Here is a 17517-nt window from a genome sequence, read left to right as displayed (position 1 = left end):
TAGTCAAATAACCGTACCTATCCTAGTCATTACAAGCAAAACATGCTGGAATTGAGCTTTATCAGTGAAATAAACTGATTATAGCATTGCCAAACAGAATTGCTTGATTTTGCAAAATTCCATTTACATTAATTGGATTCCAGAATTAGCATTAGAATTCAATATTGGGACCAGAACTGGTGTCTTGTGGTGCTACTTGAATAGACTGCTGCAGGATTCACAGTACAACAATGCTTCTTAGAAGGGGGCAGTGTTATATGCCATCAAAGAGGGTCATCTTAATGTATTAAAAATGTCTATACAGTGATAAGATTTAAAAAAACTGGATTTTAACATTGCTATACTACCATCATTGCCATGATTCAAAATATATCAGACAGCTATCAACAATTAATTTCAGTGCCAGTATGCAGACCCTTTGCCATTGTGATTGGCTTTTGATCGACAGACAAACTATTTCTGTTGAGAAGTTTCTAGTACAGCAGGAGAGTTTGGCCTCTGTTTTCCCTCCTGGATATGCTGTTGCAGTTCATCACAGAAGCGTTCTATGGGAGAGACACCAGGCATTTGAACAGGCCATGAAATGGTTGTAGCTCTGTTCTCCTTAAACCACTGTGCTTGACTTCCAGCTTTGGAAAATGGTGAGTTACTGTGTTGCTATATATATGGGGCCTTCAACATAAAATTAAATAACTGCTGGCATTACTTTTTGTCTACAAAGACACAATATTGTAATAGGCACTGGCAGCCATGATGGCCTTCACAAAGAACAACCTCTAAATCAAACATGACCTCTGGTACACTGCCTTTCCAGTGGAAGGAGATTTGTCCTATTAGTGTTACTACTGTATATATGTGAAATATTATTATTTGTTTAGAATAGAATTTGGTCTCAGACAGATTGTTGCTCTATCTCTGTAATAATGATACAAAAATAATAGTCATTTCATGGGCTCTGGCCATTTAAATCAAAGTATTAAGCTATAGTGCATGACCTTTCAAAGGGAAAGCTTGAAATGTGAAAGCTTTAAGAATATGAAAAAAATTAAGAACCGAGGGGCTTCTCAGAATGGACATTTGTGACCTCTGTTCAAATTGGAGTAAAGCGAATTTCTGTATAATTTGGCTGGACACAATGAACATTTTTCAATTTTCTTCCTAACAGGACCACGATACAAAAGAAAGATAGATTGAGAGATGCAAAATGTCAGGTTCCTTGAAAAAGAAAAGTAGATCAATTCTCTTTTTTTATTTTAAAGGAAGCAGTTGTTGACTCCTACAAAGCTTTGGGTGGCAGCTTTCTGTATCACAAACACTGCAGACTACTTAATGCAGTACAGTTCAGTTCTTATGGTATATGATTAGGTGTGTTTAATGTAGCAGTCATTTGCTGAGTGAGCAGTGCTGCAACATACAAAACACTTGAGCTGTTTTACCTAATGGCAGAGGAAATGGGAACTGTTTCACACAGTTAGCATTAAATTGTTTTGCCGCATGCCATATTGTAGTTTTAATTCCACTTTGACCTTTTCTAGCCTCTTTTTGTGCAGTTGAGTATGTTGTCTTATCTTTCCTCATTGGGCATTGGACATTTCTTAAAGTCCTGTAAATTTCGTGATTAATGTATGTATTTATAATTGATAATTTCTATATTTATAAAAAACGAGATTGCAATGTTTTGCAAAACCAGAGGCATTTGCGACCAATTATGTATCCAATGCGACTAAAGCAAATCAAGTTGCAGAATCTAGTGTGAGATTTGGGCTCTGGACGATATACTGCAGGGATGATCCACAAATATTCTTGACCTGCCTTTTCATAGCACTGCCCATTGTTGTTTTTTTTTCAAATTTGTGTGTGTGTACAGACATGCATAAAACTGTCACATTATCTGAAGAACAATTAATAATGTTAGTTGATTTAACTATGTTAGTTAACTGTTTTATGCACTTATATATCAAATCATATCATATTAAATCTCTCAAAATCTATTTAAAAATATAACATTATGGGACAAGAAGATTATTATATATAAGTTGATCACTCCACTATGGTGGTGCAGCAAAAGTTTGGTGACACCAAATTCTGTGTTAGGGACACCAGCTGAGAAAGTTGGCACCAGTGCCACCAGTGGAAATAGTTGGTGTGGAGCCTTTACAATGAGACTCACCCACAAAGGTACACAGACAGAGATACAAAAGAACAGTATTTGCTGTAAAAGTCATCTTAGTATCCAGCTTCATTTTGGTTCTTCCTCAATAGTTAAGATCTATAAGGTGATAAATTAATCTAGTTTAATGTTGCATCAGTACAGACTATAAGATTGAGTATCCACACGTTTTCTGAGTTCACTGCGATGGAAGCTGTGAGTGTGATTAAGGCCAAGGCATTAAAATAGGTTAAACAAGGATATTTTATATTTGACTATGCATTGAGAAAGGAGGCTGTATATAATACTTATTCAAACCCAGATATAATTGTCTTTGTCCTTTTGTGGGTAGACAAATATAAATACATGAAAAATAAGAATTTTCCTTGAAGCAATACCATCTGCCAGGTATTGATTGTCGAAACGACAATACAAGAACACCATTTAAAGGATTAAACTGTATTGAGAAGGCTGGGAGAGATCTCTTTCAGTAATAATGAACACCTCTCTAATAATTTATTAACAGTAAGGGAAGGAATGGAATCACAAAAATAAATAAATCCATTCTGTGAAAAACAACATGTGAAAAAATAATAATATAGTGATTAGCAGAAGGGATGGTTGCATTGTGTTTATGGATTGTTCTCTATTGTTTTGTTTTAGATTTCCATATTTTGGAACACATATTAAGTTGTTAAAAATGCCTATTTATCTTGTATTGCTTCTGAAGCTTTTATGATTAAGTGCCAATTTACACCTCTGATCAAATCCAACTCATAATGACTGAAAATGAAAAAAAGGACTTAGCGCTACCTTCTCCATCCGTCACTAGCTGCTTGTGTAAGGACATTTGTTAAGATAAGTTGTTATCAGCAGTGTTGTTGCATGCTGGGAATTCCATTTTCAGAATGAGATTAACAAACTTTCTTATAGTTTTATAATCAAGTGTTTGTGGTGTTTAGTTTTCCGTAAGTTCTGGGGTATGATCTTGGGTATAGTAAAATATATCTTTGGAGATATATGTGTTTGTGATTGTTATGTTTGTTTAACAATCTTACAATCTCCCTACTCTGCACCTTCAAAAATGTTGTATGTGTGTTTGTTTGGTTTTTGTGAAGAAATGAACACAATAATTGCCTCTGTGACATTCCCTTGATCTCGTACCTAACATTGCAAAACTGTCATCAAAGGAATTGAGCCATATCGCCTTCCTACACTGCACCTAAAGACTTGCAGTCATTAGCTTTTAATATTTACTGTAATATGAAATACCATAAAATCTGTCTTTTGCATACAATTTGGTTCTTAAAAATCATAAGATATGGGTCAACAGAGAGGAACTAATACAGCATAATAAATGTACATGGATATTGGTACAGTAGCTATAAAACCATTGTTCTATCAAATAAACGAAGCCTGCTATAGTGCAGAATGACTGCTCATCAGGCTTCAGTAGATAAAACTATTCATCTCCAACAGAGAGCTTAATTAAAAGGGTCCGATGTGGAAGAACTACACATTTTACAAGCTCAAAACTCCACTTATCCTGTGGTTATTGAGAATCCAATTACATCCGCAATAATAAAAAGGCCTGAGTCTGTCTCTAACAGGCTGCTATTAAAATGGCTCTTTTGTTTAAATATTATAAAATGACGCATATAGTAAAGCATACACAGCTAGAATAGGGGGCATTTTTAATGAGGAAATTATTATTGCAGTTTGGAGGATTCAGTCATTCTCTGTTGTAAGAGGTTGGAAATGGGCAAGCAATATTGTTAAAGATGAGGTTAGTCAGACAGTTTTGCATTCCAATATTATCTGCTATCCACAGTGAAATGTTATAGCACTTTGGCAATGTGTGCATTTTTAAAGAACAGATAAAGAGACTTCAGAGACAGCTATAAAACTGTTGTTTGCTATTTGCTGTTTGATTTGCTCTCCATCCCTTTTAATCTTGCTATACAAGCTCTGTATATATTTTCTTTTTGCCGTGTCTAATGGAAGTATTCACCTCCCCTTGAATTTTACAACCTTAAATTTGAAAATTGGGAATTTGATTTACGCAACCTACTCAACACTTTGGCTTTTTCAGAAATGGCTTCTTTCTTGCCACTCTTCCATACAGGTTTGTAACACAACAAAATGTGAATGGGGGTGAATACTTCCTATAGGCCCTGTATAAAACCAATAATATTGAAAGTGGTCATTGATATTCTGCAAGTTCATTCTACTTCACCGACAAGATAGGAGGAATACTGATTAGATTGAAAAATATAGCTTATTTCTCTAGCTTTATACTCTTAAAAGCTTCAAAAAGATTGCAGTTTGGTTGGTCACAGGGTTGTTTTTCTTCTTAATGTTCAACTTAAAATGTCCATTGACTACCAAATCAACAATGTTTCAGGAAGACGAGTATATAAAAAGTAATTTAACACTCTGAAATTAAACAGCCACATGCATATATATAATTTGTTACATTAACAACCCTTATAATGTCCTTATAAAAGTCCAAAGTGATGTAGTCTTTCCAGCCTCAGATTTTCCACCGCCTGCAGGCAAAACACTCAAAATTAGATTATTAGGGCCCAGATTTCAGGGTTGAAAATCTCTGCTAACAGAAAAGCCACTAGAGGGCACATTCACTGCTGCTCACTGTCCCTGCTTCCCTGAGTCTAGACAGGGGTAGCTGGGCTTAGGGACGGAGACCTCCCTGCTCCCCCGCGTGTCTGTGCCACACTGTGCACACTTTACACAATCCCATTAGCCTTTTCCAGCTGCAGCGTGTACCAGGGCCCGGCCTGTGCAGCAGGGCGTCAGCAGCCATAAGTTGCGCTTGGGCAACTCTTGGTAACACTCTCCATGAGCTCAATTAGAGATGTCAGGACCATGGGCTGTAGCTGCTACCATTTATATTTGTTTTACCACCAAAGATGAAACTACAGAGAATAGGTGGTTGGTCCAGTGAGTTGCCTTTTTAACTTGTAGGGCACTTGCACATTGTAAACTACAAAAACACAAACAAATAATGCAGTGTTCAATTAGAGAATATACAGCATGTCATACAGTGATGCAAAAGTTTGTATTGTTTGCTGTTATTGTTGTTATTATTATTATTATTATTATTATTATTATTATTATTATTATTATTAGTAGTAGTAGTAGTAGTAGTAGTAGTAGTAGTGTTATTTATTTGGCCAATGCATTATCCAAGGGGATTTATTATTCATAATATAATTGCATTGTATATCTCAGTTTAGATATTATTTATTTTGTTATTTTGTGTTTGTTTGTTATTTACCCAGTGTTACTTACAGTTTTCACAATACATATTTTCCAAAGTATAATAAGTGCAGTAAATAAAATCAATACAAAATACAACAATCATACATCTACAAATGAGCTAACAAGTGCACACGTAATAGAGTTAAGTCCCAGTATGTGCTTAGGGATGGGGTAGGCTCTCGTGCTGCTGTATATTCCCTAATGGCACATCGTGTTATTATTTATGTGTTTTCAAAGTGGCTTCACAGTAAATAAATAAATAAAATAATTAATTATTAATAACTGCTTCATCCAGTACAGGGTCATGCCGAAATGCTTAATACATAACAGAAATACCCCAAAATTAAATTAAATAAAACGTGTTTTGAAATTCTAAGTAGGGAGGTCAAACACATGCAGCAGGGATCCACATATTCTTCTACACAGTAAAGTAACAGTGCAATGTACAATACTGATAACCTCAGTATATGTCATAAACCTTCAGATTTCAAACAGTCCATTACATTTTCAGATATTATGTGGACTATGACACTAGTGTGTACTTCCTTTTTAATAGGAAAGGATCTTTTCACCTACTATAGACATATTAATCAGGCCATTCTGGCTCCTGGTGTTGGTGTACCAATCTGAATTCGTGTATACGCTATTTTTCATGGTAACCCCCAGATGGTTCAAATGATTGACACTGCAGTCATGTTTGGATCCCACACCCATGGCTACAGGTTTCAGTTTCAGTGTTTGTTACAATTAGTCTAATGGTGTTGATGAGAAGTGACGGGTTCCTCTAGTTGTATTAAAATTCTAACATGAGAAATATCTGTGAGGCAAACTTATAAATTTACATTTCCAGAGTGTCAAAATAGTTCTGCCCACGTACTATGTGTCTTGTGCTTCCAATAGTTCCTCTGGGGGAAATACGGAGATGAACAGTGCATTTTGATAAATTCAAGAGACAAGTGAAGAATATTAGAAAACATCTTGGAGCCCAAATTAACCTCCTGCTTTAATTATATGTCACTGTTACAATAAAAAATGTATTGGCAAGATAAAGCAATACATGCCTCACTCATTTTGGGTGCTGTTTTGTTTTCTTAAATCATTGTATTTCCGCTTACAAAATTCAGTTGTGATTTAATATCAAGGTTTGTTTAGTTTGCATTATAGGTAACATAATGCAAAGCAAAACTTTCTGAATACTGAAGCTCTACAAAATGGTTTTGTATGGATTCATGGTGAAAAACTAAATATATCTTTGCATAAGGATTCAATTAATCATTCTTCCCTTAAGAGTCTTGTTATTTTTATACTTCCATACTACCATTCCATATATATATATATATATTTTTCTTCTCACAGTATATCTTTGCACTTGCTACGAAGTAGAGCCCCATGGGTTTGATGCAAAGTGCATTTTTTCTTTAAAGTGGTTCAGCACCAAACAACCCCCCCACCATTCACTCATTCATTAGAGGTATCACCCACATAACACTCAGATCCCACAGCAAGAGCTTAAAATAGACTGCTATTAAAGAAGAAGAATATCTGGATAGAATTACAACAAGCAGATGGATTGTTTGAAAAAATTTGTAAACTGGATATTGTCTTCATTATTTTATTAAGAAATAAAATGAGATAACCATTTGAAAGGAAACATATTTCAACATGTTTATGAAGCAGTGAAAGTGTTTGTGGTTGCAGCAAACGTTTTTTGGCAGATATGTTTGATATATTGATGTAGTGGTCCCATTTCTTGTCCTTTTCCATTGTTTCCAGTTATTTCTTTATATTTTAAAAAATCCTGTTCCCATTTAGGGAATATATAAAAAAAAACAGATTCCACTTAATTCCGAGGATGCATGTGAAGAACATGATCCCATGTTGTTTAGACAGGTCCTCTTTTTTCCAACAGGAGTATCACCTTTGCCTGTATTATTATTACATTCCAAACCAAAGCCCTTTCTCTATCCCCAGACTCTTCAAACAGCTAATGTTGTGCTCTTTTGTCATCTTTGGTTGGCATCACTTCATTGCCAAGTCTCAGATTTGCAGTGATTCTGGCTCATATTACACTTCAGCCCTTTTCCAGTGTAGTGAGCTGTTTTTCTCACACCACAGACTAAATCAGGATCACAGTATTCTCCTGCTCGAATGTGTCTTGTTTCGTGATTTAGAGGTTTTGTGGAAACAATAGGCCGCATCTACACTAAAGGCTGGCACTTGGATTGACTGTGGTGGATTTTGCTCAGGCCAGAAACCCATTGCAATAGGAGGACTCAGTTGAGGTTTAAGGGAAACATTCTGCTATTTTAAAGCAAAAAAAAAATACACCTGCTACAGGCTTCTTTGCTGAAGCTTTAATGTTTATTGAATTGGCTGTATATCAGTCCAGTCATTTGCCTTTGTATGTGTCAGTTTAGACAGAGACAGTTACTATGAATCTGATGCCATTATTTTGTGAGGCACAAAGAATGAAGCACTCTGAATGTCTATCAGCTTCTTCCAGATTCCTGGAAAACAGGTGTAACCCTGCTTCCCCTTGTCACACAATTTAAAAAAAGGAAAGTGACGCGAAGTTGAGTGGGAGCTTGAATTATTTTTGGAAAATGCATCTTTAATTATAGAACTGTTAATTACAGAGCACTGCAGAAATGGTGTTGTGTCGTTATTATCATGCAAATGTATTCCGGTTTAGCCACAATTAAATGATTGCAAAGCAGTCTTTTTTCTTCTTCTTCTTTTCTCTGCTTCTTTTTTTTTCTTCTTTTCAACCTATTACTGTAATGAAGCCATTACCTCTTAGTGCGCATTTTAATGAGTTTTTAACTAACATTTTAATGAGCTATACATTACCATAAAGTAAGGATTAGGTTAAATTGAAATGTAGAGGGGGAAGGGAGAGGTTCATTAAGAGTTAATTATATTGTTTCAGAACGAGCACACACATTTTCCAGGGCATGCCGACCAACATGATCTCTATCAATGTGTGTATTATTGTCATTACTATATTGGCCAGGGGGTCTCATTAGCTCAAATTATTGCTCGTTTTGAAAAATTAGCTTTGAAAGGAGAGTACTTTAATGAGTGTTTGTTTAGGCCCGGATGGAGACTCCTCTCAATAACAGTGCACTCTCAGATGTTTGACAAGTCTGTAGGTCATACTTTGGCATACTTTCTCTCAAAAAGTAATTGTCTGAGCATTCTTCCCTCTATGAGTATAGAAACAGAGTTCATAGCTCCCCTGTATAAAGACAATCTGCAAATGACATAAGAAACTGCAAGGTTTGGAAGACATATATCTGTATGGTGTCAGTTTTGAGAGGCCTTTAACCTTGTTTAAAAAATGAAAAGACCACTGGACTTTTGTTGTTTGAAAAGGCTAATGGAAATTTTGAAGGGCAAACGATTATCAATTATCTGTTTCACACTCAACAGATGTACCATGGTTTTGTTATTGTGTATTAACTGGCCTATAGTACTGCATTAAGTTCCATTATTACAATGGTCATATCATGTGATTGTTAAACTGTTATAAGTAGAAAGTATAGGAGAATTACTAATGAGTTTCCAAGCCAGATAAATTATGAGGACACACAGCCCATAGTGGCCACTATCTGCACATTTGTATATAGGAGCTTATCAAGTTTACCTTGGGTAATTGTCAGTTTAATCTTTAAGGATTTTTTTTTTTAGCTTTTTGATCTAGGCAACCTTGGAATCTTATAATGTAATATATATATATATATATATATATATATATATATATATATATATTATGTTATATAATAATCCCCATAATTATTTTATATATCACCCCATAAATCTCCCTGGATTCTTCCTAAGCCAACAAATAGTTAATCAAAAGCTGGAAGTTGCTCTTTTTTTCATGGAAGAAAAAGACAAAAAACCAAAGCCGTTTTCACAGCACCTGAAATGAAAGCTTGCCATTCAAAAGCCAAACGTGTGGTGTGCTCTTGCTCATCTGTTAAGCTGTCACAATGACTTGTGCTACCACAGATTTATTGCAGAAAGGTAACAAGATTGTGGTGGGAATTTTAACAATTGCGTTAAGGATTCATTCCGGAGATATAATCGTCGGGGAAGCTGGGGATGGGGGGTAGACAGGGGAGGGGTTGAAATCAATGTGTAATCTTCTAAGACAGGGCAGTGTGTCCACATGGCTGGCCATTGTTCCCCTAGTATCTCTTACTCTCTGCCCTTTAACACCACCAGGCAGCACATTGTATTTCTTCCTGTCAGGCAGCATGAAATCACTTGCACTTGTTTCTTCTTCAACCTGCATTTCCCTGTTGTTCCCTAATAAGTCCAGTTGATTCTGAGCTGAGTACATTTTGTTTGTGGTTACTGGTATTTGGACATTCAAACACAATATTCCAAGATGAAATTGACTGAGGAAGTACAGGTACCTCATGGAGTGAGCGAGGTGGTATTACTCTGCGCTGCTTTTGTTCACAATGGGATTCAAGTCTTGTGTTTCTCACTCTTGGATCCCAGCAGGTAACGTGAAAATATACATGAATAACACAGAACATGAACATACATACATGACCGCCCTGCATGTGTTCTCCACATTTCACAATCAAGGATTCCAGAATCACAAGGAGACTATTTTAATTGATATGGTGCTGCCAGATCAATATAAATCAGTTTACTTCAGTTTAAGAAGATATTGTATTTATTATGTATTGATGACACATTCTGACAACATCTTAAAAATAAAACTGTCTTCTTGGCTGTAATTACACTCAGTGTTCAGGGAAATATTATGTACTGTGGGCATAACCAAAAATAAGGTAGCTTAACAGCTTACATGCATTCTCTGAAGCCTTCCATATGTCACTCTGCCAGCTAAGGCATTAGATCCAAATCTCAGTAATGACAGTGCAAACACACAGGTGCCCCGCCAGCCACAGGGGGCTGCTGTTGGGTGGAGAGCCAGGAATACCCTGGCCGACACTGCATCCACTTGAGAGGTCCTGATTACAGTGGCTAATAATACTGCCTAAATGCAATCTCGACTGTAATCTCCCACTCTGAGCTCAGTTTTCTACTGGTTGAGCCCATGGGGTGCCGCTTGCTTTGGCAAATCCTTTGAGCTGGATTAGTTTGGTAAAATAAGAGAGATAATAAAGAAGAAACAGTAGCAGAAATGCACATAAAAGGCTTCTTAAAAGGCCAGAAACCTTTAATATGGCTGTTATGTAATTTGAAATGGAGGTGTCAATATTTCAAAATTGTGTTAGATCACACACTGAGTTGCCTTATGTTGAAGAGGTTTCTGGTTGACACTGATTTGGGTAGTTATAAATGTATAATACAGGGACATTTTCACATTGTGATATGTTACAATCTGGATTTAAAATTGATTTAATTGGAATTCACTCCCCCAAAAAAAGGGGATTGAACATAAAAAAAAGAAATATGTTAGTTAATAAGTATTCACCACCCTGAGTCAATACATGGTGCATCTACCTTTGGCACTGTAGTGGTTTTAGTAAATCTCAGGATGCACCGATGAAGAAGTAACAAGTTTATTATACAAAATAAGTGAAGAAAAGAAATAGAGATGTGAGCTGGAAGAAGCCCCTTTGTATCTTTGATAGACAGTAGGTTACAGCAAATCCAGCTCAATCCAGCTGTATGAGTTCAATTTACCCCATGCATACTGATAGTTGTTGATCAGGTATTCAAAAGACAATAGCTGTAGACCTATATATTCTAGAAACAGTGAGCCTTAAGGCAGAGGCAGAGTGACTTGGAGACAATTGTTTTGTATACAATCCAAGAAACAATTAACCTTGAGGGGGAGGCAGAGTAACATGACTTTGGTAGATTTCTGTAGCATTCTTGCATAAAAACTAATAATTAAAGTAGTTCCCACGAAGGGGTAAATATAAACAAATGATTGCTTCATAGACAAAACTGAAACAATTAATACTATAACAACATGAAGCAATTAATAATATAGAAATAATATACAGAACATAATAAAAGTAAATTTTCCCACTACAGCAGCAATTACAGCAGTGAATCTTTTGGGGTAAGTCTCTACCAGCTTTGCAAATCTTGTTCTAGTCATTTTTGCCAATTCTTCTCAAGCTCTCTCAGATTGGATGGGCACCGTTGGTTAACAGCAACTTTCAAGTTTTGCCACATATTCACAAATGGATTGAGGTCTGGGCTTTGACTGGGCCATTCTAGGACACTCAGCTTCAGTCTCTTGTAGACTGAATCAGGTTTTGGTCTAGGATTTTCCTATATCTGTCTCCATCCATCTTGCCCTCAATCCTGACCAGTTTCCCAGTCCCTGCCAATGAAAAGCATTCCCATAACATGATGCTGCCACCGCCATACTCTACTATGGGCATGGAGTTCTCAGGGAGATGAGCAGTGTTGGCTTTGTGCCTCACATAGCATTTTGCATTCTGGTAGCTCAATTTTGGTGGAGACAGTCTGCTCTAGGAAATGTTGTGGTTGTGCCATTTTCTTTACATTTTTTTTTATATAATGGATTGAACTGTGCTGTGGGGGATGTTCAATGTTTTGGAGCCCAACCCTGGCTCTTGTTTTTACAGAACTTTCTCTCAGACTTGTTTTGAAAGCTCCCTGGTCTTCATGGTGTGGTTGTTTGGATATGATCTCTGATACGCTCTGGGGCCTTCCAGAAACAGGTGTATTTAATCTGAGAACATGTGACATTTTAATTGCGGACAGGTGGACTCTATTCATCTAATTATGCATCTTCTGAAGCCAATTGGCTGCACCACAGCTTATTTATGTGTGTTATAGCAGGGGGTGAATACTTATGCAATCGAGACTTTTCAGTTGTTTATTTGTAGTTGTAATAATAATAATATTAATAATACGAACCTGAATGTTTAATCACTTTTGTTTCTTAAGATATTGCCTTCAGATCCAAAGACAATTCTCAACATAGAAAATGAGAAGGCCTAAAACGATTAATTATCTTCTGAAATAATCAAGGCAAGGGAGCAATAATGATGTGATGTACAATATTGTTATAGCTGGGAGCTAGTTCTCTAAAGGTCTTTTTTTTTTCAATCGCTGGATAAAAGTACAGCTGTACAAATTTTTTTTGGAATAGCTTCAGGCCTCTCACTTTTCTTTGAACCCTTGTTGGCATTGTACCTTAACGTACAGTGAAATACACAATGAATATCAAGAGTGTCATGAAAAAAGCAATTCTAAATTAATGCATACAGATTCTACCATGTCAAATAGCCTACATAGGCTACATTTTCCAACTGTGTATGTTCTGTCGCACTATTACAAAGATCTTTTTTTAAATAATGATAATTCAATTAATTTATATTTTTATAGCATCAGAAAAATCCTTCTATAGTCGTCTTCTTTCGAAAAGATAGGAAAGGAATGTGTTTTGACGCAAAGTCTTTGGAAAGGTGACTAAGATGCACAATTGCAATTTGCACACAACATTACAGCAATTGTGGCGCCCCAGACAAGATGCTCTGAGAACCTGCAGGACAAGAAAATTGATGGTCAGTTTAATCTGATTTGCAGGAGGATTGCAGTCAATGTAAGATATTCTTCACTGAACGGTAGTCATGCTCCTTTCTTAAGATGTTTGGTTCTCTTAAGAGCTTACAGGGCAGTCAGCATGGTGTTCAAAGTTTTACCAGCTGTGGAGCAATATTCTGTTGGCTGCCAAATGACAGTAGTTCACCTCCAGAAATTGAGAACTGTGATAATATTTTGCTGGTATCCATGTATGAAGCCTGCAGCCAGGCAGATGTGGCTTATACTGAAAGTCAATGCCATTTGCTCAAGGAAGGAAATATATATATATATAAGCAGGGCATGGTGTTTCCTCTGAGGTCCAATATGTTTTGAGGAAAAAAAAAGAAAAAAATCTGTGGATGCTGAGGGGATAAGAATGCAATTATTTTGAGGCTGCTGACAGGCCGGTAGCTGTTCCTTCTAGGCTTTGCTGGGCTGGCCATCAGGAGGCTTGGGGGACTATGGGACAGATTGAAAAAGTAGAAGTATACAGATGGTTATTTGTAATCATCATGTAAATGTAAATCCTATAAAGATGGGTTTTGAAGGTCTGCTGTAGCCGTTGAAGACCGCAGGATGAATTATAGAAGTGCTGGTGCCTACAGTTATTTTGAGCCGACCCACCCAAACTTCTCCCTTGCTGTTTTTTTATCTGGAAAAAATGTTATCAAAGCTGAAGTCCAGGACGGAGGATTTTAATCTGGATATCCCCCTGTGCCCCCTGGTTATGGGACACTAGAATCTGGATTGTGGCCTCATCTGCCAGCTCCTCCTAGAATACAGCAGATGTGCACCTCGGAGGGTTTCACATGTGTGCCACTGTGAGCAGCGTTTACCAGCACACAGACATAGACTTAGAGTGTTTTTTTTTTTTTACATTCTTAATTTTCTGTGGGCCATAAAACCACATTTACCAGCAGGCTTTTAGTTTTGCTCAATCGTCAGTTACCCTGAGCAGTAATGCAAGATATAAAATATGTATATATATATATATATATATATATATATATATATATATATATATTTAAAATATATATATTTTAAATGTTGCCCATATTTTTTTTTTTTTAAAGGTGCCCCATATAAATGTGTTTTGATATGCCCAATTGTGCTTCGAAGCCAACACTTGCAATTGAACTTTTGTGAACATCAAAATCTGGAGTTTAAAGTGTTCTGTAGTAGTTAAAAAAGCTCTGAGACAGCTGGCTGAGTTCTGGTTTTATTTGCTTACTATATATACATTTGCAGGCAGAATAAGATTTAAAACTAGATGAGGAAACCCATGAGATTACTCTGAGACAGCACTTAGGCCTCTGGATGGCACACGCTGAAGCAGGGTGACAAGGGTCCTCAGCAGGAGATTATTTCCCTAAGCCTGTTTGCAGTGGGACTCTGCTGCAGTTTCCAGCCTGGCTTAGAGAAAGGATATCCTCATGATTCATTCATCACACACAGGGAAGTGTAAAACAAACAACGACACTGTGGAGGTGTGTGATAAAATAAGTATAACATGCCACCAGCTCTGCAGCCACAATATAGATGCCTACCGCTGTCCGAAATGGCTTATTGCTTAGTGTTTTTACCTTTGTCTTTCAAAGTGTATCCCATTCAGTTTGAGGATCATACAAAATTCTGTGTAATAATTTAGTTATTGATTTAATTATTATCTGTATTAATGTGAAGCCTTCATCGGAAATGACCGTGAATAGTAGTGTGATGGTGATGGTGGGCTTAAACAACAGTTGCAAAGATTCATTGTTGACTGAACTGAGTGTGCGAACTTTGGAATAAAGAGAAATCAAAGGAGTAGCAGTCAAACTGTAAATAATCAATTTTTAATCAATATTGCTCATTCATTTATTGTGTGATTTTTTAGAGAATGCCAGTAATGATAAAAGGAATTTAATTATTCTGGCAAACAACACATCTTGGAGTGTAATTCAGTTTCTCTTAAATCCTTCAGTGTGTTAGAAGCCTAATAACACTCTGTGATGCACAGAATTGTAAAAAACATAATTATGGTGGCATCCAGGTTTATGAATAGTGCAACAAAATAACCATAATTTATTCCAAATGCTATGAATAATCATGAAAATCTAAATCATATGCACTACAGCAGTCGGCTGCAGTGGACCTGTATTTGTTATTTAATTACAATTTATCTACAATGTACTGGAGCTATTTTCAGTCTGTCCAGGGGGTAAAGCCCTAGGGGGCCTCAAAGATTTGTAATTACTGTACTAAGGTTTTATTTTTACACAAGAAAACATCATATTAATGCTCCAGCACCTAAAATATGAATTTATCGTCATGGCCACATAGTAAAATTAGACTTTAAGTGCTCTGTTGGTTTAATTGATGTCATGCAAATATATAGTATTTACTGTTACAGCCCTTGGATAATTGGGCTTAAAGCTTTGTTAAAATAAATAAATAAATAAATACACAATACCCCACTCGTGAGGATCTGGTGAATTGGGAATCATTACCGTGCACTGGGGCCTGTTAGCTAGGCCTAATCCCTATTTACACCACTGGGATTTGCATAAGAACCTGGCAAGTAGCTCTTCATTTAGCTTTCAAACAGCACCGCTTTCCTTTATTTGTTTGTCCTCATCTCAGTTATTTTCAGAAACCGGTTTTCAGTTCAGAAGTCTCGACGCTGGTTTTTGTTTTAAATCTGCAAAGGCCATCCTGCAGGGATTAACTGACTGGGAAGTGTGCAGGGCAGTGTGATCTTGTTAACTGTGGGGAAGGCCTTCCAAGAAAACATTGATTTAATGATCAGCAGCAGCTATATTTTAATTTATTTACCAAAGGAACTCATTGCTGCACATTTCAAATATAAATATAAATATTTTAATGTCTCTGGCATTCAGTCAGGGACTCTACAACACTTTAAGATGAGAAAATCAACTTTATAATAAACAGGCTAATGGAAAGACTAAAGAGAGAGTAAATCAGGTGACTCCTCAGTTAGGAGCACCAAAGCTGAACAGGAAGGGAAAAATATGAGTAGACCCGTAGTATATAAGATACGTTGGTAAATTAACCACATCAGGTTTTGTCATGTTGTTTTGTTCCAAAAAATATATACACTATGTTTTTTTTTTATAATTCATGGATATATTTTCACTGTATTACTTTTCTGACATAAAGTGTGTGATTGAATGCTACATCAGGGGGAATCTATTATTGCTGTCAACCTTGCAAACTTGCAACCACCCACTGTTTCTCTGTGCACAGTCTAGGCAATTGTTGTTTTTGGAAGCATATTATTGTTGTATTTAACACATGCTTTCTGCTAAGCATGATAAGAGACTTCGGCTCACTTTCACACACAAAATAACACAAGTATTTTGCACGAGCTGTGATCGTTTATTTATTCATCTATTTATGCGCGTATGTATTTTGTTCTGGCAGTGCTTCGTGATGACTTCCGACAGAACCCTACTGATGTCGTGGTGGCAGCGGGCGAACCTGCAATCCTGGAGTGCCAGCCCCCCCGTGGACACCCTGAGCCAACTATCTACTGGAAAAAAGACAAAGTACGAATCGATGATAAAGAAGACCGGATTTCGGTAAGTGCTGGAGATGTTCTTGTAGACACTCTGTTCATCATTCATCATCTATTCTTCATTCATCTTTGACCATAATGTTAACGCTGCATTTTAATGTCGCAAATTTTAATGTCCATTCTGCTGTCTTATTGGCTTTGCCTCAATTTTCAGAAGATCCTTTTCTTATTAGTAAAAAAATTGCCCAGCATTGCATTTGATTATAATGTTATATTTTTTAATATATCATTCAATCTTCAGAGTGGGGACGACAGGGTGTCTAAGCTGGTCATTCTTCTTGCATAAATGGGTCTTTCAGTCTAATCCACTGTGGAGAAAAATGATGCTCACGTTTCCAGGTTCATTTTATTCATACAGGAACTTTGCTTTTCATTCTGCATTGTAATGTTGTTATATATAATCAGCAGTAGGAGGAGAGTTGAAAGACCTGCTTTGGTGGTGTAAAGCTTGCTAGCTGAGGTGACAGAAACGTGTGTAACATGCCTCACCATGTGCATAAGCCTGTTACAGAATTAATGTCATTACCAACCCCCCACTCCCCACCCCCAGCGTAAGCAGGAAGGTCATTTGGCATTGCGGGTTTGACGGTTCCCATCTGAGTGATGTCTGACCACACACTGTACCATTCACAATTGTGGTTGTATTTCCGGACAAATAGATTCGAGGCGGAAAGCTAATGATCTCCAATACCAGGAAGAGTGACGCAGGCATGTACATCTGTGTGGGGACCAACATGGTGGGGGAGAGAGACAGCGAGACAGCACAACTGACAGTATTTGGTAAGAAGCTGATCTTTAGATGATTGTGCGAAAGAATTCCAACCCATGATTCCACTGCTTTCTAATGCACTTTCAATAACATTTAAATTTCCACTGTAATGATGGAAAAATACAGATTTATTAATTTCCCTGATTTTTGCTTCACGCTGCATGGGAATTTAACCATTTAATC

At 36.8% G+C, this 17517-nt stretch overlaps 1 protein-coding gene across 7 annotated transcripts in view; it reads left to right on the top strand.

Moving 5' to 3' along the window:
- Positions 1-17517, top strand: part of robo2 (roundabout, axon guidance receptor, homolog 2 (Drosophila)) — a 275708-nt gene that overhangs the window by 157716 nt on the left and 100475 nt on the right. For all 7 annotated transcript variants that reach the window (XM_066699955.1, XM_066699952.1, XM_066699954.1 and 4 more), the window contains exons 3-4: positions 16412-16569; positions 17225-17345. In XM_066699955.1, the coding sequence (XP_066556052.1) occupies positions 16412-16569; positions 17225-17345 (279 nt within the window). The remainder of the gene's footprint in view (positions 1-16411; positions 16570-17224; positions 17346-17517) is intronic.

This window comes from Amia ocellicauda, chromosome 3, assembly GCF_036373705.1.
Source record: "Amia ocellicauda isolate fAmiCal2 chromosome 3, fAmiCal2.hap1, whole genome shotgun sequence".
NCBI classification, from domain to species: domain Eukaryota; kingdom Metazoa; phylum Chordata; class Actinopteri; order Amiiformes; family Amiidae; genus Amia; species Amia ocellicauda.
This window is presented reverse-complemented; position numbering and strand designations above follow the sequence as displayed.